At 40.0% G+C, this 23,473-nt stretch overlaps 5 protein-coding genes across 6 annotated transcripts; 3 read left to right on the top strand and 2 right to left on the bottom strand.

Annotated features, from left to right (window-relative positions):
* The first annotated feature begins 2,123 nt into the window (after positions 1 to 2,123).
* Positions 2,124 to 6,171, top strand: mfsd4ab (major facilitator superfamily domain containing 4Ab). Its single transcript, XM_070839363.1, has 10 exons — positions 2,124 to 2,353; positions 2,469 to 2,667; positions 2,949 to 3,170; positions 3,308 to 3,467; positions 3,632 to 3,747; positions 3,879 to 4,052; positions 4,176 to 4,323; positions 4,414 to 4,484; positions 4,611 to 4,731; positions 4,834 to 6,171. Exons 1-10 carry the CDS (start codon positions 2,124 to 2,126, stop codon positions 4,917 to 4,919), a joined length of 1,527 nt encoding a protein of 508 aa, XP_070695464.1. The 3' UTR covers positions 4,920 to 6,171.
* Positions 5,677 to 8,977, bottom strand: LOC139209594 (acidic mammalian chitinase-like). The gene is made up of 11 exons (XM_070839365.1): positions 8,944 to 8,977; positions 8,736 to 8,765; positions 8,410 to 8,611; positions 8,180 to 8,236; positions 7,931 to 8,096; positions 7,602 to 7,726; positions 7,304 to 7,427; positions 6,963 to 7,148; positions 6,637 to 6,756; positions 6,160 to 6,301; positions 5,677 to 6,061 (listed from the first exon to the last, which is right to left on the bottom strand). Exons 1-11 carry the CDS (start codon positions 8,966 to 8,968, stop codon positions 5,694 to 5,696), a joined length of 1,545 nt encoding a protein of 514 aa, XP_070695466.1. The 5' UTR covers positions 8,969 to 8,977; the 3' UTR covers positions 5,677 to 5,693.
* Positions 8,978 to 11,539: 2,562 nt separating this feature from the next.
* Positions 11,540 to 13,189, top strand: LOC139210263 (CMRF35-like molecule 3). The gene is made up of 4 exons (XM_070840277.1): positions 11,540 to 11,592; positions 11,692 to 12,057; positions 12,708 to 12,765; positions 12,925 to 13,189. Exons 1-4 carry the CDS (start codon positions 11,556 to 11,558, stop codon positions 13,070 to 13,072), a joined length of 609 nt encoding a protein of 202 aa, XP_070696378.1. The 5' UTR covers positions 11,540 to 11,555; the 3' UTR covers positions 13,073 to 13,189.
* A 1,636-nt stretch (positions 13,190 to 14,825) lies between these two features.
* On the top strand, positions 14,826 to 18,755 carry LOC139209595 (cell division control protein 42 homolog). 2 transcript variants are annotated; one of them, XM_070839367.1, is made up of 6 exons: positions 14,826 to 14,928; positions 15,463 to 15,603; positions 15,697 to 15,769; positions 15,877 to 15,986; positions 16,663 to 16,860; positions 17,741 to 18,755. In XM_070839367.1, exons 2-6 carry the CDS (start codon positions 15,499 to 15,501, stop codon positions 17,828 to 17,830), a joined length of 576 nt encoding a protein of 191 aa, XP_070695468.1. In that variant the 5' UTR covers positions 14,826 to 14,928; positions 15,463 to 15,498; the 3' UTR covers positions 17,831 to 18,755. The 2 variants fall into 2 exon arrangements, with proteins under 2 accessions (XP_070695468.1, XP_070695467.1); XM_070839366.1 differs by lacking the exon at positions 17,741 to 18,755 and adding an exon at positions 17,042 to 17,734 and having other exon boundaries at positions 14,846 to 14,928.
* LOC139209593 (F-box only protein 6-like) lies at positions 18,653 to 22,054 on the bottom strand. Its single transcript, XM_070839364.1, has 8 exons — positions 21,973 to 22,054; positions 21,628 to 21,884; positions 21,065 to 21,314; positions 20,866 to 20,980; positions 20,674 to 20,769; positions 19,936 to 20,071; positions 19,398 to 19,832; positions 18,653 to 19,296 (listed from the first exon to the last, which is right to left on the bottom strand). The coding sequence occupies exons 2-7, from the start codon at positions 21,733 to 21,735 to the stop codon at positions 19,686 to 19,688; spliced, it is 852 nt and encodes a 283-aa protein (XP_070695465.1). The 5' UTR covers positions 21,736 to 21,884; positions 21,973 to 22,054; the 3' UTR covers positions 18,653 to 19,296; positions 19,398 to 19,685.
* Positions 22,055 to 23,473: the final 1,419 nt, after the last annotated feature.

The raw sequence follows: 23,473 nt of genomic DNA on the forward strand, positions 1-23,473 counted from the left end.
GCTGCAGACTGGTTGGTTCCTTTCTGTGTGCATGCATGTTCTCCCCAGTGCTTGCGTGGTTTCTCTCCGAGTACTCCAGCTTTCTCCCACCGTCTAAAGACATGTGGGTCAAGTTACTTGGTGGCTTTAAATTGCCCCTAGGTGTGAATGTGAGCGTGAATGGTTGTCTGTCTCTATGTGCCAGCCCTGAGAGTGACTGGCGACCAGTCCGGGTTGTACCCTGCCTCTCACCCGGTGTCAGCTGGGATTGGCTTCAGCCCCTTTAAGGATGACCAATATAGATAATGCCCTAATTAGCCAACACAGTACCATTTCCTAACCTAACCAGTATAATAATAATTTAATTCAGAAACTGATGCCCTACTTCACTAACTAGAAGCTGCTGTTGATTTTTAACAACCACTTACACACCGCTAAGATCTAAGTTAGTTGACAATTACCTGAAGAAGCCATCTTGTGTTGCTACATCTCCAAACGAGGAAATGGATGTTAATGAATGCCTTTTGTATAAACACATGTTTCTCAGGGTTTGGTACCTGACCAGCATCTCTACCTTGAAATCAGAAATCAGTTGGCCAATCAGTTACACAGCTTAACTTTGTAGGCTGTGAGATCCTGGCATATAACACTGTGTAGAAAGATACAGTCACAGGAAAATATGTCACATCGAGTAACTCAGTGCATGCTGAAATCAGTACAAACAAAGAGGCATATTTTTAAAATCAGACCGCTATTACAGAGCATCATACTATATGTATTTAGACAAAAATGAACTTCAGAAGTAGGTAATTGGGTCACTGCCAAAACAAGATAAAAATAACGTACTCGGGATAATCCAACGATTACTGAGTGTATAAAATCACACATAAATACAATGCTAAACATAAAGATTTGTGTTGTCATCATGCAAATATGTAATGCATAAAACTCCTCATGTTAGTCATTTTACAGTAGAGGAGTCTTTCATAAAATGTAATTTATAAAATGTAATTTTAGAGCTTTAATAATAAGCCTGTATTAAGATTTCTTTAGTTTCCCCTGGTTCGACCTTGCCACAAGCCCATATTTGGCCACAGGCAGTACAGCTTTGCTTCTCCTTTGCAATCATTACAGGGATTAGGCATTAAATCCTTTCTCTTATTCATACCACTGATGGTCAATTCATTATAGAATACACGTTTTTAAATCCAAAGAACTGTCAAGTGCAAGAACACCACATATCTAAATAATGTAGAAGCCTGGAGATGCACAACATTTCTTGGCAGGTTGACGTCCATTCCTAAATGTGGTCAAGCTAAACATTGTAGTGTCATATTGCACATATTGTCCATCCCCAGTGCCCTTCTTGAACTTGAGACTGCTGGCAAAAAAATCTCGGGGAAATTGTAGAAAAACATGATACAATTTGATAACAATTATGAGTGAAACTTCACTCCTTTACTTACATTGACTTTCATAAATACTATTAATAGACAGAGAAAGAAGACAGACAGGTTTGATCAACTTCAGAGAGAAATTGTGTTGTTACATCAGTGTACCATACATCACCAAACAAGTAAAGACACTTGAGTGCTAAAAGTTAAGTTGAGTCTTGTTATTTCCTGACAATAAGTTATTAAATATCAAATCACAGCTGAACCCTTTATGGTAGAACAGAAAATAAAACTACAATTTTAGTGTCACTTTCATAGTACTAGTTGTAAGGTTATCCAGGTATGAAAGAAAAGACAACCTGTCCATGCAGAGACCTATGTGTCATCGCTTCCTGAATGATAAACTTTCCATTCATAGGTTTGGAAGTGCCACGACATAGAAATGCACACTTTCTGGTAGCATTTCAACACAGACTCTTTTTCTTTGCTAATCATTGACATAATGCAAATGGTCATATTATTGTGAGAAGAATCTCCACTTCACCCATTAACTCAAGAGGACATCCTTTTCAGTTGAGCAATCCAAAGAGGAGGTAGCTAAAGGCTTTAAAAAGAGATCAAGAAACTCCTTATACTCTAACAAGCATCTGCAAACTTCACAGTGTCACATATTGACATCGTAATCCTTAGTTATAAAGAATCCTTGGCAGCCTGTGTCGCTGAGGCACCTCTGTCTTCGTCGTGGCCAAGATGTTTGTGGATGAGCGGATCGTAACTCTGTTCAAAAGGAATGCCCATCACACGCTGACCTACTGGAGTGTTTTCTTCAGCTTTGGACTCTGCATTGCTTTCCTTGGACCTACAATTTTGGACTTGCAATGTCAAACAAAGTCAACACTTAGTCAGATTACCTGGGTATTCTTTGCCCAGCAGTTCTGCTTGTTGATTGGCAGCTCTATCGGCGGCGTTTTCAAGAGGACGTAAGTATTGTGAACTCACAGCTGGATTGCTGTCCCCCAGACTCTGCTGTGCATAAATAATCTGAAAAAAACTGACGATCGTTGTAACTGTGTTTGTATCCTTTCTGTCTTATAGGTTGTTCAGTGCGCTAGCTGCCTTGTTTGTCTCTGCTCTCATCATCTCTGTAATATTTGCCATCATCCCGCTGTGCAATAATGTTCTCCTGCTTGCTATTGCCATGGCCGTGTCTGGCTTGGCGATGGGCATTATTGACACCATCGCTAATATCCAACTAGTGACCATCTATCAGAGGGACTCTGCTGTTTTCTTACAGGTGAAAAAGCCTGTAGCACATGTACCTTATTTGCAGAAATACTGGCATGACAGCATTCACATTCAATGATGGCGGACATATAGACATATAGCTATATAAAGTATAATTTAGCAAGTATCAGGAGTGCTTGATTTGTCTTTCACTACAAATGCAGCAAGCTAATAAGAATTTTCTACATGGTATTTTCAGTATTTTGTCAAGTTATGAGCCAATTTATTGTATAATAAAAAAAAAACCACATCAAGTCATTTCTCTGGCCATTTTCTTCTGCGTTTTTGCAGGCTCTTCATTTCTTCATTGGGTTAGGAGCCCTGGTGAGCCCACTGATTGCAGATCCTTTCCTCGCAGAGGGCTGTGGGAATCACACAGGGAATGGGACTGAGATCATGCATCATTTCAGGAGCATGCTGAGAAACAGTCCACATGCAGAGCACAACAAAACTCATACAGGAGGAGAAGAGTCCAATGTGCACTATGCCTTCTGGATCATGGCACTCATCAATGTAAGACACTGAGCAAATGTGCAGGGGAGGAGTTACTTTTTTCACAGCTTCTCAATCTGATGTTTCAGTTGATGGCTGAAAATGTCAGAAATAAAAAAAACAAAAACAAACTATGTGTACTATTCGTGTACCCTCAGCTGCCCGTACCCGTTGCAGTCCTGTTCTTAATGTATCGAGAGCAGCTGATCCCATGCTTCCCCAGCAGCCCTCGTCTTCTGGACAAAGATGAACTAGAAATTGAGACCCGGCAGGGAACCGAGGGCCAGGACGTGGAGCAGAAGGAACATGAAGCCGGAGGTAAAGATGTGGAAGAAGTGGGTTTTTTACAGAACCCCTATTTTGAAATGAATAATGTATACTTTCTCCTGTGGATTTTCAGTTTGTTGAGATGGGAAAAAAACACAATAAATGCCATTTTGTGTGCTACAATCGGTCTTTTTTGACTTTCCGCTCTGTTACAGGTCATGGGGATATCTTTAGCTGCTGTCAGAATGATAACCTGCGCGGGCTGCCAGTATCCTTCTTTATGATTCATATCCTTGGCGGGATGGTGCTCTTTATGACCGATGGCATTGTGGTGAGTGAGGGGTGCAGATAAATAATATGATGTGCATTTCAAGTACTATGTACCACATAAAATTTTATGAATGCATACCAAATCACTTCACATAAAACACAGAAAGTAGAGCATCTGCCTCTTCCTTTCAGGGTGCATATGCCGGCTTCGTGTACACCTATGGTGTGGCATCACCTATTTCATTGTCTCATAAGATAGCAGGCTACCTGCCCAGTATCTTTTGGGCAGCGATCACTGCTGGACGTCTGGTGTCCATTCCTCTCTCGTACCGTTTCCAGCCTGTGAGGCTGCTCATGTTCAACCTGGTAAGGCCAGTGAAACACTCAGTGCTGTCACATTATAGAGACATACACAATGAAACTCAAAGGTCAGAGGTGATATCAACACTAAATGATGATAATACTCAACCTTTTTTTTTGTTTTTACAGGCAGGTGCTATTGTTACTGTGTTGATGCTGCTAATTTTCTACACCAGCAGCACATTTTTGTTTGTCGGGACCTGTTTATGTGGGCTTTTCCTCAGCAGCATATTCCCCTGCATGCTCGCCTACACTGAAGACATCCTTGATTATCAGGGTATAATGGAGTGTTTGTAGCACAATAATGATAACACAGTAATGGAATAAAAGCAAGGAGAGGAAATAAACCATACATTATTTTTTGCAGGATGTGCAACATCAGTCCTGGTGACAAGTGCAGGGATGGGAGAGATGGTAATGCAAGTTCTGGTTGGCTCAGTAAGTCTGATGAGTATCTTCATTAATATAGAAAGGGGCTGAGAAATTGGCTTATAATTGCAAAAACGAGCCCAGTGGAGTTTTAAATGTATGTTGTGTTGTTTAATGCTGCTATCTCATCCCCAGATTATCCAGACCGAAGGCAGCTACAGCTTCCCGTTGTGTGGAATGATAATCGGCTGCCTCGGTTTTATCCTCTTCTTTGGTCTCCTGCTGTTCCATCGAATGCACAGAAATTACCTCACAGGTACATCGTCAACCAGCACCCTCATACACTACTGTCAAGTGTTTGTTTTCATTAATTTCATGCTTATCATCCCCCGCTCCAATTCCCTCTATATCCCAACAGGAACAGCAAAAAAGTCAGCCATGGTGGAGGAACCACCGACAGAGCAGAATGGATCTGCCAAAACAGAGCAGAAAGAGAGCAGCTGAGAGGGGCAGCAGCTTTGTTTTTGTCCTTGACTGGCTACTGTAGGAAATGAAGTATTACAACAATCAATCATCACAGACTTCAGATGTTTTACCAAAGCGTACTAAATGAACATTGTGCAAATATACTTTTATTGTGCTGGAAATTACACGGCTAAGTAAATAGTGTTCTACTGTTACTAGAGGTTATACTTCAGACTCTCAGATTGTTTTTCTGTTCAGTAAATCGTGGACAGTGTTCATCAAACTAGTGCTCTGTTTTATATTGTCATAGGATTTAAGGGTGAGATTTGCCCTTCAAGGATTCTGGTTATGATTATGTTTTAATTGTTTTCTGCTTTTCATTTTAATTATATGTTTTTTTTTGTTTTAGTATGTTGATAATGTTTGATATGTTTTTGCACATCATTTAGTATATGTACATGGAAATATATGCACTGTATTGTGCGTATGTGTATTAAAACAGTTGTACTGGTACGCTGAACATTACAGTGTCATTTTGAATGATAGAGAGGCAATTCTGACACTACATTTTATATGCAACAAAAAAAGAATGTGGATACATACAGCACACCTGCAACAATTCGGATGTTTATTTTATTTGCTTTCAAGATTAACTACTCAAGAGGACAGAATCAGGTTTTACATTGTTTAACACCCAGCATGGAAGGAAGGACTTTGTATTCAGAGAGGATGGCCCCCAAGTACAATAACAAAATGTAAAACAGAGTCATCCATCTTGGAACAGTTAACGGATCAATCTGTAACCTAACAGCTTTAGGCCCAGTTGCAACAAGAACAGGAGGTGTCAAAGACCAGACCAGCACCGCAGTTCCCAAAGTAGGTCCTGCCATTGCTGCAGTTGTAGTATTGGTTCTTGTCTTTTGGGTTGGGGTACATGCCACTGGCCTTTCCAGCACAGAACGAACTGTTCATGCCGCTGGTGCCAGAGGAGCTGCCGCCGCTGGATCCTCCACTGGAGCTGCCTCCGCTGGAGCTGCCTCCACTGGAGCTGCCTCCACTGGAACTGCCTCCGCTGGAGCTTCCTCCGGAGCTGCCTCCTCCGGAGCTGCCTCCAGAGCTGCTTCCAGTAGTCGTGCTCACTCCTGCGATTGGAGGAAGGCGAGTGGCAGGTGGGGCACAGGCTGAAAAATACCACAAGTTATTTGTTTATTAGATTTTTTTTTTTTCTTATTGCACTGTATGGATTTAACATTGATCATCAATGATAAAGGTGACTTACATGCGTCCTCCAGATTAAGGCCCTTTTTGAGAACATTAATCAGTGGGTATTTTCCCTGGTTACAGAAAGTACCCAGGTAATCATCCATGTCAATGGTCCACACCATGGCACCTCCAAACTCACTCTTTGTCAGCCAGTCAGCCTAGAGACAGCCAGAAGGGGGAGTAGTAGAAGCATTTTGAGGTCAAAAACATTGCAACTTTATTATACAATCAAGACCTTGACAAAGTGTTTGCTGATTACTGCAGCACGGCCCCACATAAAGAAAAAGAGGGATCAAATACAGAAAGTCTTATACATTTGCTTCTCACTTGCTGTAGCACAGAGAGGAGAGGTAACTTTCACATTTTATAATACTTGACATATGTGCTGACAGGTTATGGAGATTGGGAGACATTTTTAGCTCAGAGGCAATTCACACCGCCAACAAATTTAACCATCAAATGGCAAAACAAGCATTCTGTGCAGTTCTGTTACCTTGATCTGGAAGCTCTTTACGTTGTCGTAGCCCACCCACTGATTTCCCTTGTAGGCATATGGCACATCCTGGGCCTTGTTCCAAACCTCAGTTGCTCCGTCTTTCAAAAAGCCGCAGATCTGTAATTTGACAAAGCATTGCATTAATCACAGCCTCAGAACTCATTCACTTCTTCATCTGGAGTCTTTTACACTATAATAAACCAAACTGCTCTGTTGTCAAGCATGCAGAGGAATATTAACTGACACTAAACCAGCATCATTATCAAGCATCATCATTCAAGCATATTTCTATGTAACATTATTACAATAATGAAAAAGTGTACCTCAAAGTAAGCAAGTTCTCCAGCCTCTTGTGTGTACTTTCCTGGAGTTCCAGCGCCGGCAATGGGTGCTCCAACACCGTGGTTAGCAGGGTTCCTCAGAGTGAATGTGTTGCCATAGGTAGGGAAACCAACAATCAGTTTCTCAGCTGGGGCTCCCTGGCTCTTCCAGTAGTTCATGGCATAATCCTGGAGCAAAAGAATTGGAAATATGTATGACTCTGGAACAAGATAGCTTTTCTAGATATTTTAATGTAGTTGCAGAAAAGCTTGCAAATGTATTCTTACGTAAGGCCAATATTGGTCAATTAAATCTCTGCGTGTGAAGATGTTCATGTACTCACCACGTTGAAATAGATGAAGCCACCTTGGTCCTCAGGGCCTCTGAACAGGGGACTGCACTCACCGGTCATGGGGTCCCAAGAGCCATGGAAGTCATATGTCATGACATTGATCATATCCAGTGACCTGGGAGTGGAAAACAAGAAGGGAGGAGTTTACCTTGGCAGCATTTTACACACAAGTTAACTTTGATAATTTAGAGTAAAGGGGTGAAATTCGGAGTTGTTCTATTCAACTGTGACCCATTATGCCGCTGTGGAAAAGATTAGACACGCCACTAATACCGCTTCAGATCCTTACTGGCCAAGCTTGGGAATCTGATAAGCAGAATCAATAGTGGACTTTCCAGCCGACACAGCAGCAGACATCAGAAGACGAGCCCTGTTGGTCTTCTTGGCCTCATTCTCAAAAGCAGCTCTCATCTCCTGTTGAATGTCAACAGATATAAAATATTCATCATTAACTGAACTCTGCGATTCATTATTTGAAACATAGTGAGTTGTTTTGCTTTAACGTGTCTTTCATTTAGTGAGGCACAGTGGAAGCCCCACAGGGATTTATTGTGGCCCAAAAAAATTTCAAGGCAAGCTTGAACGGTATATTCAAACAAACAGGCATAGCAAACAAACCTCCAGGAAAACAGAGTAGTACTGCTTATCGTTATAAGCGCCTCCTCTGCTGCCTGGATACTCCCAGTCAATGTCAAGCCCATCAAACTCATACATCCTCAGGAATGAAATGACTGAGTCGATGAAGGTCTGACGGTTGGCAGAGCTTAACACCATTTGTGAAAACCTAATGAGGGAACAGAAATAAATGTATTAAAAGAGAAGATGTTTGGAGTGCAAAGTCTGAAGATAACCCATAGGTTGTCTCACCCTGCAGAGCCAAAGTTCCATCCTCCGACAGACAGCAGAGTCTTCAGGTTGCCGTTCCTGCCAAGAAATCAAACACTGCAGTGACAACTAAAAACACTTCTACTTTGCTAACAATTTATTAGACAGCTTCATTGTTTATTAGTTTTATTTCTTTTTAAATATACTGTGATTTATGTATTAATATATTATAACAGGAAACTCTTATATAAAAAGAAATTTCAGTGACTCACTTGTTCTTCAGGGCGTTGAACTGACTGTAAAGCTCCACATCATTCCACTCATAGGTGGCCAGTTTGTTGTTCTTTATGGTGGCGAAGGCATACAGAAGATGGGTACACAGGCATGGGTCGACGTCATTGGGCATGTAAATGGTTGGAGGTGGTCTGTACTGTGCCCAGTTTGTGAAGTAGCATGACAGTATGAAGGATGAGCCTTTGATGCAAAAGAAATATATTATTTACAGACCAAACACATGATAAAATGCTATTTCTGAAAAGAAAGAGATAAAAAGAACAATAAGTATGAATACTATGCCCCATATTTGTAGTTTGCTTACCAAGCTGCGCATGCAGCAGCAGGGCCAGAGCTGTAAAATTAAAAATCACATGGTTATCTTTGAGCAAAAAGGCATTTACTGAAAAAACAGCTTATTAAAATGGATGCAATATACTGTGTATCCCAATCCTGGAAATAGCCATTACCAGGAGATCATGTACCACACACAGAGGAGAAAAATGTTTCAAAATACAGCAGTAGTGACTTACCCGTCACAAACAGTACTTTGCCCATGACTACCTTGTACAAGGAGGTCGTCTAACAGGTGTACTCACTTTTATACACGCCAAAGTTGCCCAGTGTGCTCAAACTTAACAGAAATGGGACATCTGCCAAGAAGGTGTTTATTTGCAAAAGATTGTTTCAGAGAAGATTATCAAATGTGGTCATAAGGAGCAATACGTGATTACTTATCACGCTTAAATTATATTCTCCACAGGCGCACTTTCTCCTTGTGTGAAGGACTCACTTATCCAAACCAAACATAATCCAAAGCAAATGCAGAAAACAAGCCCAAACCTTGTTTTAGAAGTTACACAAAACACCAAAACAACACTGAGGAATTTGTCTCAAATGTTTGGATTTTACCAATTGTTCCTGACCTGCCAAAAATGTGACAAATATTCCTAAAGTATATCAAAAGGAGCAAAATTTCAATGTTAAAATCCTGTTCATGAAGTATATTTATGCATGGAAACACACCAAAACAAGAGGAGGGCAGATGTTTGTTTGTGATTTGACTTCGGTGCATGAATCTATGGTATGCAGTGAATGTACTACCTCTATTTACCAATGAAACATTGGAAGTCAACTCATATAAACAACAGGCAAAATTGCCTTTGAAAAACTGTCTAGACTGCAGATATGTGATGATAAATATGTTTGACAACTCTAATCGTGCCGAAAGGAGGATCGTGATATGTCATGAAGAGGGATTTGCATTAAAATCAAAAGCAAATGGAGAACTTATCTAATCATTTGGCTTCCATTATAATGCAGCCTTCGTTATCTTCAACAGTTTATGTAATATTTAAAGAAAGATATGCTGGTGTCAGCGGAAAATATCTTGGTTAAGCAAAAACCTAGAGCCAGAGGTATTGCCTTATGCTTTTCCAAAACAAACCTAAAAAAGACGTCACACTAATGTTGATGGGACTGAAAGTGGGTTTCATTTACCCACTGATTTTCTCAGTTAAAGGTGAATCTCAGCCAAGGTCATTTCATCATCTCAGGAAATTTCATTTAGCAGTTGAGAATTCTTCCCCGTAGTCAAAGACTAATCTGTCACATATCATACTTGTATTCAGGTTATACAGTACATCTGCTCACTTAAAAAGAAAAGACTGCCAGCGTGTGACCTTGACCAAAAAATTAGTTTCAATATAAGTATTGGAGGCTGTTCTTAGTTCTAAGCCACAGTTTTCAGATAAAACCATCCTGCGCAAAGGTTTAAAAGGTTAAATACCATATTTATTTTTCAAAAAACACACTATGCCCTTCTGATGTTGCAACCTTTGTGCTGCTGACTAATGTTCTACCAGTGCCCACGTCACCAACATAGTTCTGCTTTTTAGCATGTGATATGACCTTAAAGAATACAGTAGCGTCACTCCAGGTTCCTCCTAAACTCTCTTCCCACACTCTATTCATCTATTCTATTACTATAATTTAGTAAAAACTAAGAAATGTACTCTAATGTTCACAGGCTGTGTTAAAAAAGGAATGTTTCAATATACAGTGCATTAAGTTCAGTGCAATCCTGTTTGCCAAATACATGTTAGTTTACCTAATACAAACTGTGTTTTAACCTCATACCACTGCTCTCTGACACAATTGGTTCAGCTTACACAACTACAACTTCTTACTACAACTACTAGACAATTACAATTACTAGTTTTTCAAAATGCCAGTTCAGTTTGGACTGAACCATTGAAATCCTTGTTGGTTGTTCACATAGAACAGAGCAATTTGTTGGCTGTTGCTGAGAAAAAGTAAAGATTGGGACGACAGGAAACCCAAAAATACAACATGAGCTGTAAAATAACTAAACATACAACGTCAACTCATGTCTGCAGGACTGAACTGCACCTCAGGACACAGCAAAGTCAAACACTGTGGATGCACGTGAAATATCAAAGCCCTACATCAAAGAAATCTGAAAGCATAATCTTATATGAAATACACGGCACCAGTTACATCATTATTAAGCCATTAAAAAGTACAGTGGCTCAAGATGGCAAAGAATCAAATGAAATGAACGAAAGCCTGAGGACATTCTCAGACAAATGCAGGGATCTAAAGATAATACTGTTTGTCCTACAGCAAATTATATCTCCAAACAATGTTAGAAAAACATTTTACTAAGTTTGATTAGGCTGTGCTACAAGCTGTAGTTGATAGGCTGGGAAGAAAACAACTGCATGACAACATGAAGACTGCTGAAATGTATAATTGGGACACAATGCAATGCTTTTCTTCATGCTGTCTTAATTTAGCATAGATCCGAAGGTGACTGGTGCTGTGCGTGTTATTTCCTCTGGCAGTCTAGTCTTTAGTGCCACCTGCTGTTTAAGTAAATAAACTGGCCTTACAGTTCCCACAGTGCACAAAGGGCGAGAAACACAGCAGAGACATTTATGTAGCCTACTGTAGGATCTCAACGCAGTGATTCTCATACAAACACAAGCCTACGCAAGTAAACATCGTCTAGATCCTTATTTCACATGCACCACATGATTACACAACCTTAATATATGATGGAAATATGAGGAACCCTCTAAATGTGCCACACTTCTGCTTCTTTGTTACTTCTGTTCCCATCATGAAGATCCCAGGGACATTGCTCGGCTTCTTCTATGGTAAAAACAACTTTTTCAAGTACTATTGACATATAATGGTAGAGTAATGTAAAAACACAGATTAACTTATATAATGTGAAATGTTTTTGCATTTTGCAGCTCCAGTTCTCTGTCTCTTCTGGCTGACAAAGCATGCGGTGGACTCAGTTAAGCTTTCAGCCCCCGAGGCGGTAACAGCAGTGAAGGGTGGATCTGTGACAGTGTCTTGTCAGTACGATCATCAGTACAGAGAACACACAAAGTACTGGTGCAAAGGGCCGATATATAAGCTGTGCGCCATAGTGGTGAAAACACCCAGAAACCGGCCTAGTGACAGATGCTTCATAGAAGATGATAAGGAGGCAGGAGTCTTCAACGTAACTATGACTTCTCTCACAGAAAGCGATGAGAATAAGTACTGGTGTGTCATCGCCAGATCTGGGAAAAACATCTACACTGGCGTCAGGCTCCACATCTCCCACACAGGTAGCTCAGACACTTCATCAAATATAATACAGCGCTAGTGCAGCTTCATAATAATCTCGCTTTGATAGCACTGATATATTACTGACCCAGAAAGATGAAACATACACACATCATATGTCATGCTGTTTAAAATTATGTTTTTTGTTGGTATGTTCTTAATATCTGTCCTAAATGAATTGTTTTATAATGTTTTAATGTTGCTTGGTGAAGCAAGAGATAAATTTCCGCATTATGAACAAAAGCACCTCAACTAGTTCCTAATTTTAACCCGTGTCCAGACCATGATACCAAAATAATCCAATAAGGCACAAGGAATTCTTATTGCAGTGGGTTTGCTGTGTCTGTTACTGCTGTAACTATTGTTAGGGCATTTTGAAATAAGTGTGTCGATGCTTTGACTTTTTTTCATGGTATTGTCGGGGAATAGTCTGGGACCTTAATCATGTATTTACAAAAAACACTGGATCCTTTTATATGTTGAAATCCATATTCTCATGTGATATGGCAGGCCAAAGTGGTTTTTAATCAAGGAATACTGGCCCCATTTGAAGGCAAAAATTACAAGTTTATAAGATCATTTCTAGGAGGCAGGTTGATTGATCAGTGTATGTAATTTGTTGATTTTTAATGCTAAGTGTTCTTTGTCACAGTGACGACAACCACCATCACACCAACCACTTCATCACTGGTGCCGCAGGATGTAATAAGGTGAGGATATAGTGTAATTTCTACATTTTGCATGTTAGGCATAGCAATAAAACACTAACAACAGTTAATTTAATTGAATACATAAGCATATGAACAATATATGCCACGTACAACTTAATGATTCTAACCCATCTTCATTTTTTGGTTTGTGTTCACTAGCTGGTGGGTGATTCTACGTTGGATCCTCTTTATTTCGATGTTGTGTTGTTTAGCGTCAACACATATAGTTGTGTGGAGGATAAAGACTGCAAGCAAAATATGCCCGCACCAACAACTTGAACATCAAAACTCAAACATTTATGATTGAGTTTAGCAAAACCATCACTTTAAATCATGGGTTAATTATTAACACGTTCCTGATGGGGCTATGAAATCATTCTTCCACTGGAGACTCTGTCAGTATCTGAATTAAACAGGAAAATAAACCAAGTGGAAAAAGTGGCTTTTTTTTCTTAGTATCTAAATGATTGAAACCTCATCAATTTCAGTGCAAGATAACTTTTGAATATCCAATCACCAGCACCTCTGGAGAACTGAGAGGCCTCTCATTCAATTTATTTGCAGATTTTATATGGACAGTCATAGAGGTTGATCTTCTTTTTGTATTTAAGAACAACTTTCTAGCATTATTACAGAATCAGCTAGTGGTGGACTCCACAAATCTGATAACTCTGCAGAACAAAAAAAAAAACTCTTGTGAAGTCCTGCTTTTAAATGACAAAACATAGACAAAAAATAAGATTGAATGGAAGTGATGTGCTGCTTTACTTTTTGTTAATCAGAGGAAGCATCCCAGAGGTGGGATACCTACAGGTAAGATGGAGTGTTTCTCTCAACTTACGCAAACTGGTACCTTCTGGTTACAATCAAAGCTAAATTATCTTCAAATTCCCCAGAAAGTGTAGTATTTATTATGAGTGGTGAGACAGTGGTGATTTGTGACCCTTGTCAAACAGATTTCATTACTCTGCTGATTACAGCTGCAAGAAGTTGGACAATTGTGTCTGCTGGAACAGCATACATTAACAATTCATTCCAATCCAATGCAATAGCCCTTCATTAAATCTTACTTTTGTGAGGTATGTAATGCTCAGTTTATGAGTGTCAGAAAGGCACTAAAGTATGAGGTCTGTGGCAGCGCTGCGGATGGCATTATAGGTTGTTTTTGGCATTCTGTTGCCATGTTGTATGTACACGGGAGTGGACGAGATATTAGAAACACCTTTGAGATCTTTTTCACAGCAGCCATTTTGACTTGTATAGCAGGAAAAGCAACTAGCATTAAGAATGACTCTGGTCTATTCAAGTATCCCAATAAGCCATGAGAGTGTGACAGTAAGCCAGCATGCACATGTCAGCAGCAAATCTTTTTTATTATTTACACCTGTGCATATCCTTCTATAAAAATGTACAGGCCTAATTGTGCCTTCAAAAGTTCTTTAATGTCATATGCACAACCATCACAGTGAATCAGTCTTTGGCAAATAAAATTCTTAGTTCTCAGGCTCCCTGAGATTGGTAGCATAATGTAGCCTAATACATCATAGGATAGATAACATACAAACAACAAAACTACAACACACACATCATATACATTTTAATTTCTCCTGTCTATGCCTGTCAAATCTAAATGTACCAGTCCTCTTGTTAGGGGAATGGCCCTCTGTGTTGGGGGAGAGGTACAGCAGAGCTCAGACTCAGGTGAGGATGCAGGGTATGAGAGCTTTAGGAGGTGACATCACCACTTCTGCTGCAGGAACCTCTTGCATGGCATGAACTCCTGTCAATGTAGCCACCAGTACCAGAGACAGGTAGCTTTCAAAGTAAAAGCACAAATGGGAAACGAATGCTTACCCTTATGAATAAGTCATACAAAAACCACATAAAGGGGAGCAATACCTCAAATTAACATCTGTAGATTTAATCTTGACATCCATATGATGCGTTTTGGTATCTATTTTGCGTAATATGTGGTGTCCGATCTTGCAGCGCCTGCTAGGTGTTTTACTTCGAAGGGGGATGTCCGGTATTATTGTGTGTAGCCTGACAGTCGTGGTGGAAGTGAAGCCTCTCACTGACTGTAGCAAGTTGCTGCTCGCTGGTGCCAACGCCCGGCGAAAATACACAGCTAACTTTAACTCACGGAGATACGAAGGAAAATTGGTACGTAGTTCAAACATTTTCTGGCATGTCTGTGTGCGGATATATCACAGATACATGTTCGGATATTGGTGTCATGCTTCGTCTTGTTAGCCAGAACTCAGGTAGCCTACTAGCAAACGTTAGCTGGCCGGTGGGTAAGCTAAGCTAACTAGCATTGTGTTTGCTAGCGCTGCGTTAGCTTAGCTTGCTAACCGAGGCGCAAACATTTTCATCTTCATTGCGCGTTTTTTTAAAGTAGGGACTGTCATATTGTGTGATCAACCCATTATCCTGTTACAAATACTAAAGTTATCCATCTATTGAAGCGAGTAAGCAAGTGATAAGCGGTGTCATTAGCTAACGCTAGCCTGTTAGACAGTTTTGGTGATGGGGTGTGACACAGTTAACTAGTTAATGCTGAGAAACACAGCCTTTCCCCTCACACCCTCTTGCTCAGTCAAAGCTCTCATTAGCAGTTGACGAGGAGTGGACACTTAGAGTTATTCCAGCTTTAAAATGCTAAATGTCCTAATGAGTTTTCACCTCGCTCAGCAGCCAGCGTTACAGCCAGCAGAATCAGAAATCATAAAGATGCAGACCATCAAGTGTGTGGTGGTGGGTGATGGAGCCGTGGGAAAAACCTGCCTGTTGATTTCATACACCACCAACAAATTCCCCTCTGAATATGTACCAACAGTAAGTGAGTTTGGTGTGTTTCACAGATGAGTCACATTTTGGGTAAGAAACTCTTCAACAGACTATTACATGCCTTTCAATCTCTTATTGCAGGTTTTTGACAACTATGCAGTAACTGTAATGATTGGGGGTGAACCATACACCCTTGGCTTATTTGATACAGCAGGTAAGATTGCTCCTGACTCTTTCAAATTAATTGTATTTCCTATTACATTAAGTACAGTTATTAGGCTGTTAGGTGGTTTGTTAATTTCTAGTGTTGTCTGTCTCTAGGTCAGGAGGATTATGACCGGTTACGACCCCTAAGCTACCCACAGACAGATGTCTTCCTAGTCTGTTTCTCTGTTGTTTCACCGTCCTCGTTTGAGAATGTTAAAGAAAAGGTGAGTGCAAAAAAATGACTAATGCTTTTTGGGGGTTTTTGAGTGTCTCATATTTGTTCTTCTCGCTTCCTGTCATAAAACACTGGGAGGGAATCACCTAGAATCCTGTGAGATTATTGCAGATGACGGTGTAAATAACACCACTGGTTGGGGGGGATTTCAATAAGCCAGATAAGAAAGTTAATCAGTTGAATAAATGTTTGATTGTAGCCTTATGATAGTGTTTCAATTGTGTAAAACAAAACATGAATGAATGTTGTGCATACTGATATGCATCATTTCAGAAATATCTTGCTAACTGTGGATGTTCTGTTGTCTCACTGGCTCTCTTGTCATCCAAAGTCCAATCATAAGAAGTTCTGGTCGTGGCCATTATTTTTCTTGTGACCAAAATATATAGCATAAGAGAAAATAAATAAATGAATAAATAGATAAAATAATTATGATTAGAAATAATTCTCTTGCATACACTTACAAGTGCAGACAAATACCCATGTGTATATATACAATTAGAACTGATAACATATATATAGAGAAATATAAAGGGTTGTTCTGTTTGGGACTACAATAACAAAGGGTTTTTTCCTCCATCCAAAAACTTGTAACACCCCTTCTGTGTATCTGCCTTTTGGTGACGAACGTTTTGTCTTTGTGGGCTTTTTTTTTTTCCCTCCAGTGGGTTCCCGAAATAACCCACCACTGTCCCAAGACCCCGTTCCTGTTGGTAGGCACTCAGATCGACCTGCGTGATGACCCCTCCACAGTGGAGAAGCTAGCCAAGAACAAACAGAAGCCAATCACCCCCGAGACAGCAGAAAAGCTTGCTCGGGACCTTAAGGCAGTCAAATATGTTGAGTGCTCAGCCCTAACACAGGTAAGATCTCCCAATAAATACCTAACGCGTGTGGTGTGGCAAGCATGTGTTTGAATTTCATTTTCGTAAAAAAGGGTGGGAAAACTTTGCCTTGTCTTTTGCTAACAGCATTTGGCTCACAAACTCCATCTAACTCTGTGTTGTGTGCCTGTCTTTCCTCCTCCTTTTCCTCTTTCTGTAGCGGGGACTGAAGAACGTATTTGATGAGGCTATCCTAGCCGCTTTAGAGCCCCCCGAAACTCAAAGAAAGAGAAAATGCTGTTTGTTCTGATGTCTTCTCGCATCTTGCTTTGCCTCTCGATCGTGTGCTGCTTACTCATTGTAAAGAGATGTCTGTCACTAAAATAACCACAACGCTCTTTTAAACTTTAAAACTTTGTGTCTATTAACTTTTTCCTTCCATTCATGTGTGCTTTCCGTTCATCTTGGCCTAATCACAATTATCCGTGCTGCCTGATATGACAAGAGTGCCAATCTTTAGTTCTTCTTTCTGCTGTCAGCAACTTGTGTGCTAGTCTGTGTAACTGTACATGACTGAGCTTGATTTTTTCTTTTTTTTTTTAATTGACATTCTGTTATTATCTCAGTGTTGAGCTCTTGAGCATCAGCTGTACCCTACAAAGCTTTTATGCTACACTCTGTCTTAGACAGTAATAACATTTTTTTTCTACTGCAGCATCAAAATTTTCCACAGGCTTTTGTCTTTACTCAGACAACTTGATCATGAGGGGAGTCTTCTATAATGTTATTTGAATAAAGGAAAATTTTGATCACCATGCTCCATTTCTACTCAGCCTTCTTTTGCAATTAGTGCCCTGAAAATGTTAATTTCTATTTGGAACACAGCCCTGTTTTGAATATTAATATTTTATTTCCACAGAAAGGATTAAAGAATGTGTTTGATGAGGCAATACTGGCTGCCCTGGAGCCTCCTGAACCTAAGAAAAAACGTAAATGCGCTCTGCTTTAAGTTTCGCCGCAGCCTCCTCCACACCAGTTTCCAGATCTAGGTTAACAGTACTGAAGAGGTTTGCTGCACAAGCACATTCCAGCATGAGCTGAGGTATCATGAAATGTTTGCCTTCTGACTGACGTAACCTCAATGCATATTTAATGTGTTGAACACGATTATAAGATCGAGTAACATTTGATGCTGTTAGTGATGATTCAGTGCCATTGAAATGGTCTTAAAGGATGTGAACACTGAACACTTAAAACATATCAACAAACTATAGGTGACATTACTAAATAACGTCTCAGTTCGACCACATTATGTTTAGAGTTCATTTAGTAGAAATGGATTATTGAAATGCTCAAATTATGCCTGTGTGTCCTACACCTGTTTTTTTTTTTTTCTCAAGCTTATCACTTATACTATATGTTCAACACTGGCGCACAAGACATTGCATTTGGTTGACACTGTGAGTTAAGATGTGTGTCCTGAATGCTTATCAAAAGAGGCGATAGCTGAACTTCGTAGGAATATTTCAGCCTGTAACCCCAAACTAATGAACTGTTTTGCAAACTGAACATATTTGCCGCTACACTGCAGCATCATTAGTGAAAAAGCAACACATTGTGACAGATCTTACAAAATGCTATACATTGTTTGAGACCCTGTGAGGATTTAAGTGGCTGAACTAGCACTATTTGCATTTGCCTTTCACTATATCCATGCCTGAATGATGGGCTTAACTTTGTAAATATAGTGAGAATAACTCATAACTTATTGACTGAATACAATGTGTACCAAGATTTAGACAAGATGACACTGTAATTAACCATGAAAATGTTGAATGAGTTTTTTGGACTCTTTGATTTTTATTCAATTTGACATCAAAGTTGTACTGTATCTTGCATCACAATAAACCAGTATTATGAATAAAACTAACTTAAAATACAACATGTTGTTGTCTGACTTGATGGGGACATAGTGGAGTTCACATACTTGTATAAATTTACCATAAATTACACATTTATAGACATTACAGAGCAGTGCAAAGACTATTTCCAGAGTGGCTGTTTTGTTACAATAGTGTTTCTGGACAGAATCCCTTGTGAATTTTGGATGTCAGAAGTAATGACATAACAGCACTCACTGATGCCTTCATACAACTTCACATAATTTATTATCACACCACCTTTCAAGAAATATGACAGAGAAGCAAACAGAGTTCATTCAAAGAGACGGTTCTGCAAAACCTTCATACTGTATGCAGCATCTTGTCCGAACAATTCTATGACTTGTACAAAACATGATGTAATTCAGACTCAATTATACATTTTCATTAAGGAATAATAAGGACTGTTGTGTGTGGAAGGTGCCTTACTGTTTTGAGAACCTGAAACTTATTGTGATATGGCTGTTTTCAAATTGACTGCACTGTGTTCTCAGGGACCATAATGACTCTCTGGTACTATAACAACGTAACCCTTCTGCAAAGACGTGTATAAAAGGGAAAAGTGGATAATTAACTCATTTTCAAAATGCCGATGCAGATGGAGTGAAAGGTAATAGATTTGGATTGCATTTTAACTTGTTAGGACAAATATGTCACAACTTCTCAGTTCTGCTGCACTGTACTACTTTAACTCATGAACTTTGTGGCAGCAAAAGTGCACTATGCTACTATAAATCTGCATGTACGTCTTCTCAAGGTGCAGCGCTGGGTGTGTTACTCATACAATAATAATAGCTTTCTGGCCAAAGAAACACTTCTACAATATGTTAGATAACTGCAGATTATATAAGACAAATAAGAATTGGTGCAATTTTGCAAGTCCAGGAAAAGGCAGAGAGCAGGCATTAGATGAATCCCAAACATTTAGGAGTCCCCTGCTGGATATATCTCAACGGAGCTGTCCGTAACACGGATCCCATACCACCCTGCCCAGAACTGTGTGTCCTTGCCTCCGTGGGTAAAACGGATGTATCTTACACCTGGTCCATAGTCCCGGAATACATGGGTCATCTGGAAGATAACAAGAAATATCAGTGAGTGTAGAGTAGTCCTTGGACTTCGTACCTCCTCTGAACTTCACCTCAATAATGAATAAATCATGCTTTGTATGTACCTGATTCCATTGCTGATCGTTCCACTGCTCAAAGTAAATTATCTCAGGAGCAAATGTCTGGATGGGTCTTTTTCTTTGATCCAGCAACTCTACGCAGATCTTATATTCACTGCCACAGTCCCATCGCGGTGCATACCTAATATAACAAAACACATACAAAGCATGTACGCATAGATCAGGGGTCAGCAATTAGTAGCAACTGACAAGTTTTTTTTAGTGTTGTTTACTGGTGGGCTAAATTACAGCTGCAGAGGAAACACGTTTCTTAATTGTTTTTTTATTTATTTTTTATTTCTTCTAATTCATTCCAGACCAGCAATTACAGCAACTTATGTTCATCCTCATTTGACAAAAAATGTGAACATGTGTTCTTTGCACTCTAAGACTGATAAAAAAAAAACTAATTTTAACTTGCACTGTTCAAATAGCATACCTCCCTTCATGTGGGGAGCAATATTAGATGCTATAAGATCACATTTATTGGAATTTAATTTGATTTGTATTATTTTATTTGGGCACAGTCTGTGTTAAATGCTGAACTGGTTAAATGTTTTAGATGTAATTTAGTTTAATCTTTTCAAAACGTTTTGGGCATCACACGTACATGTACGCAGCACAATGATGAAAATTCACTAGCTGTAGATTGTAAATAAATTTGTTTTTAACAGCAAAACTGCACTGTAAAATCAGAATTTATATTATCACTTTAGAAATTACTGAGAGAGTGTTTGTTCTCACCAATCCGATATTTTGATGTCTGGCTGAAAGTGATCCATAAACAACGGGTTGTAACCTTCCATACCCAGATCAATCAGCTGTGACTTCTTGCACATTCTGCAGAAAAAAAAACTGTTTTAGCTTCTACATATTAGGACTAACATTTCATGTAATTGCCATATGTTTTCTGGACCACTGCTATTGAACACTCACCCATAAGAGGTCACAAAGTTCTTCTTGACTGTCTCATTTGGATGTGGCATCATAACTCTGTCTGTAATCCACCTATCACCACCATTCTCCAGTATCTGCCAACCCTTCATCTTCTCTGCAAAAACAATGGGAGGGTTATGAGAGACATTTTCGTAATTTGGAAAATGAGGTTTGTAAAGTTTGTTCTGTGGCTTCTTACGTTCTCCCATTGGATTCTTGAGAAGATTTCTTCTCTTCTTCCACAAGAGGTAAAACAACCTCCAGTCTTTGGGTATTTTGGAGGCATCGCGGAGGCGATATCCTTCTCTTCTACACCTCTCTCTCCAAAGAGATTCACTGTCAGCCACCTCTTTCCATTGGTGGCACACTAACCGGCAAGCAGACACCACCTGATGGGGAGGAAGGTTCAGGAAGATCTCCTCCAGGATCTCCAGAGGAACAGGGAACAACTGAGGAGAGCAGACAGACGACAGATGGGCTCAAACTGGATAATCCTGCTTCGTATGTATCTGAGCACTGACTTTGGACCAATGGCCTCTACATTTTGTGTCAATATTACACAATTAACACAAAAGTAATAGAATCAAACACTGAAAATACATCAAATAAAATACACACTGTTTAAATCACCCAATTACAATAATTAGCAGCTGGCTGTAGTCAAAGTGCACAGCGGAGGTGTGAGGCCCTGACAGAAGTGACTGGTTGTGTTGGAGCTACAACAACTCAGACTGAGAGGTTGGAGCCTCGTTGAGCACTTACATCGTCCTGGGTGGAAGGGTTGGTCGGTCCTGTGGCTGATGACACAGTCCGTCTGGAGTATGAATCAGAGCTGCCTGTTGCCCCCATAGCTTCAGCTTTCCTTTTCATGCCTGGGACATACCCAGACTGCACACGTCTTAACAAGCAACCCGCCCAGATATATTCAGTCACTAGAATCTTCTAGGGAACTTTTTATGGCGAAGACGCACCGATATAGCTCCAATGTCACGTTCGGCCGCAGTTATTTACAACGCCACCTGAAAACATAAAACACGGAAGTGCACTTCGAAGTGAAGACACTTGGCGTTTAAAGTGAGCTAAAAGCAGCTACAAGTCAAATGTTACCTGCGACCCCAATTTTAGGCACCGACCCCTGTCACAGCAGCAGTCACTTCGGGTGACACAGCCTGTGGAGGGTGATACTTTTCCCCCAGAAAGTCCCTATGGCGACGACTTAACGAAGTCAACGCTCGGTGTTCACTCCGGGCCCGCCGAGATGGACGTAAGAGGCGCGGGCGGAGCCAGCCGCTAAAATAACGCAGAAAAACTAAACGCACGCCGTTTGAATGCATGCTTGAGTGTCTGTGGTTGGACCCAGTTGCTGTAACCACCAGCGGCGATCTCTGTACGAAACACTGCACAACGCCGTGAAGATGAGGAACTACAGCTTCTCTGCTAACACCGCCCATCCGGGTGAGTAACGGGATACGCTAAATTATATCAATAGCGAACCCTCCTAGATCCTTTCTCGGAGAAAACTTCCGGTATCAGCTAAGACCGGCTTGGCTTATTTTATGGTGAAACAAAATTAGTTGCTGTAAAACGCGCTGCAATTTTTTTGTCGACATTTAACCGTAGAAATAAAATAAAGTGTATTAAAGGTACACCACACCCCTGCACATGTATAGATTTAATTTACAATCGCATGATTTAAAAGAAAATGTTACCATAATCAATGACCTTTGACCTCCGTATGTGTGGCAAACTTGTCAAACAACGTGTCGAGGGTGGTGTGACTTTATTTAGGTGGTTAAGATGGTGAGAGTTACAAGAAATGTGTGGAATTTGACTTTATAATACATTTACACTCCACTGAAAGAAAGGTGTCACAAACTGTACTGTAAATACTTTTAAAAAGTCACTACACGTAAGCAGTTTGAACATAAATGTTTCTTTAGTTGTCTGATGGACTTGAGTTAACAAGATCAGGGTGATGAACGCCAATCAACACAAGCTGGTGAACTCAAACAGGAGAACAAGTTATCTTGTACAGTATTTTTTAACAATCAAGTTTCATGATAAATCCTCAGGCTAACTACAAATACAGTATGTTGGTTACTGATATGGTTACGTATGAAATTCAGGAACAGACAGAGGACTGATCAGTACAAAAATAAGGGATTTTAAACTGAACACATTATACGACAAAAACAGTTGTGCGTTACTAATATTCGGTGTTACATCTTACGCATTAGTGCGCAGTGCAAAGGAAGTTTCCCAACAACCATGTTGCACTGTTAAGCTTTCACAGATCGCAGCCTTCTCTAAACAGCTAAAACAGAATTTATTTCATGTTGACAGCTTCCATTTGCATCAGACAAGCCATTCAAAGAGCCTGTTATGCAAACCTGCCTCAACACTGTACTGACATGTATTGGCCTTACAATTGTCATGGCAACAACACTAAAAGGTAAACAACTGAATAATTCAGGCTGAAATGTAAAACCTTCAGTGAAAAACACAGTTTTAAAGTTGGAAAGGTTAAGTACTGATTGTGACAGCAGCATTCTGACTGCAAAAGTGATGGTTTGAGGTGTGGGTGTGTAGATTTGTTGAATGTTAACAT

Source organism: Pempheris klunzingeri, chromosome 11 (assembly GCF_042242105.1).
Source record: "Pempheris klunzingeri isolate RE-2024b chromosome 11, fPemKlu1.hap1, whole genome shotgun sequence".
In the NCBI taxonomy this organism is placed as follows: Eukaryota; Metazoa; Chordata; class Actinopteri; order Acropomatiformes; family Pempheridae; genus Pempheris; species Pempheris klunzingeri.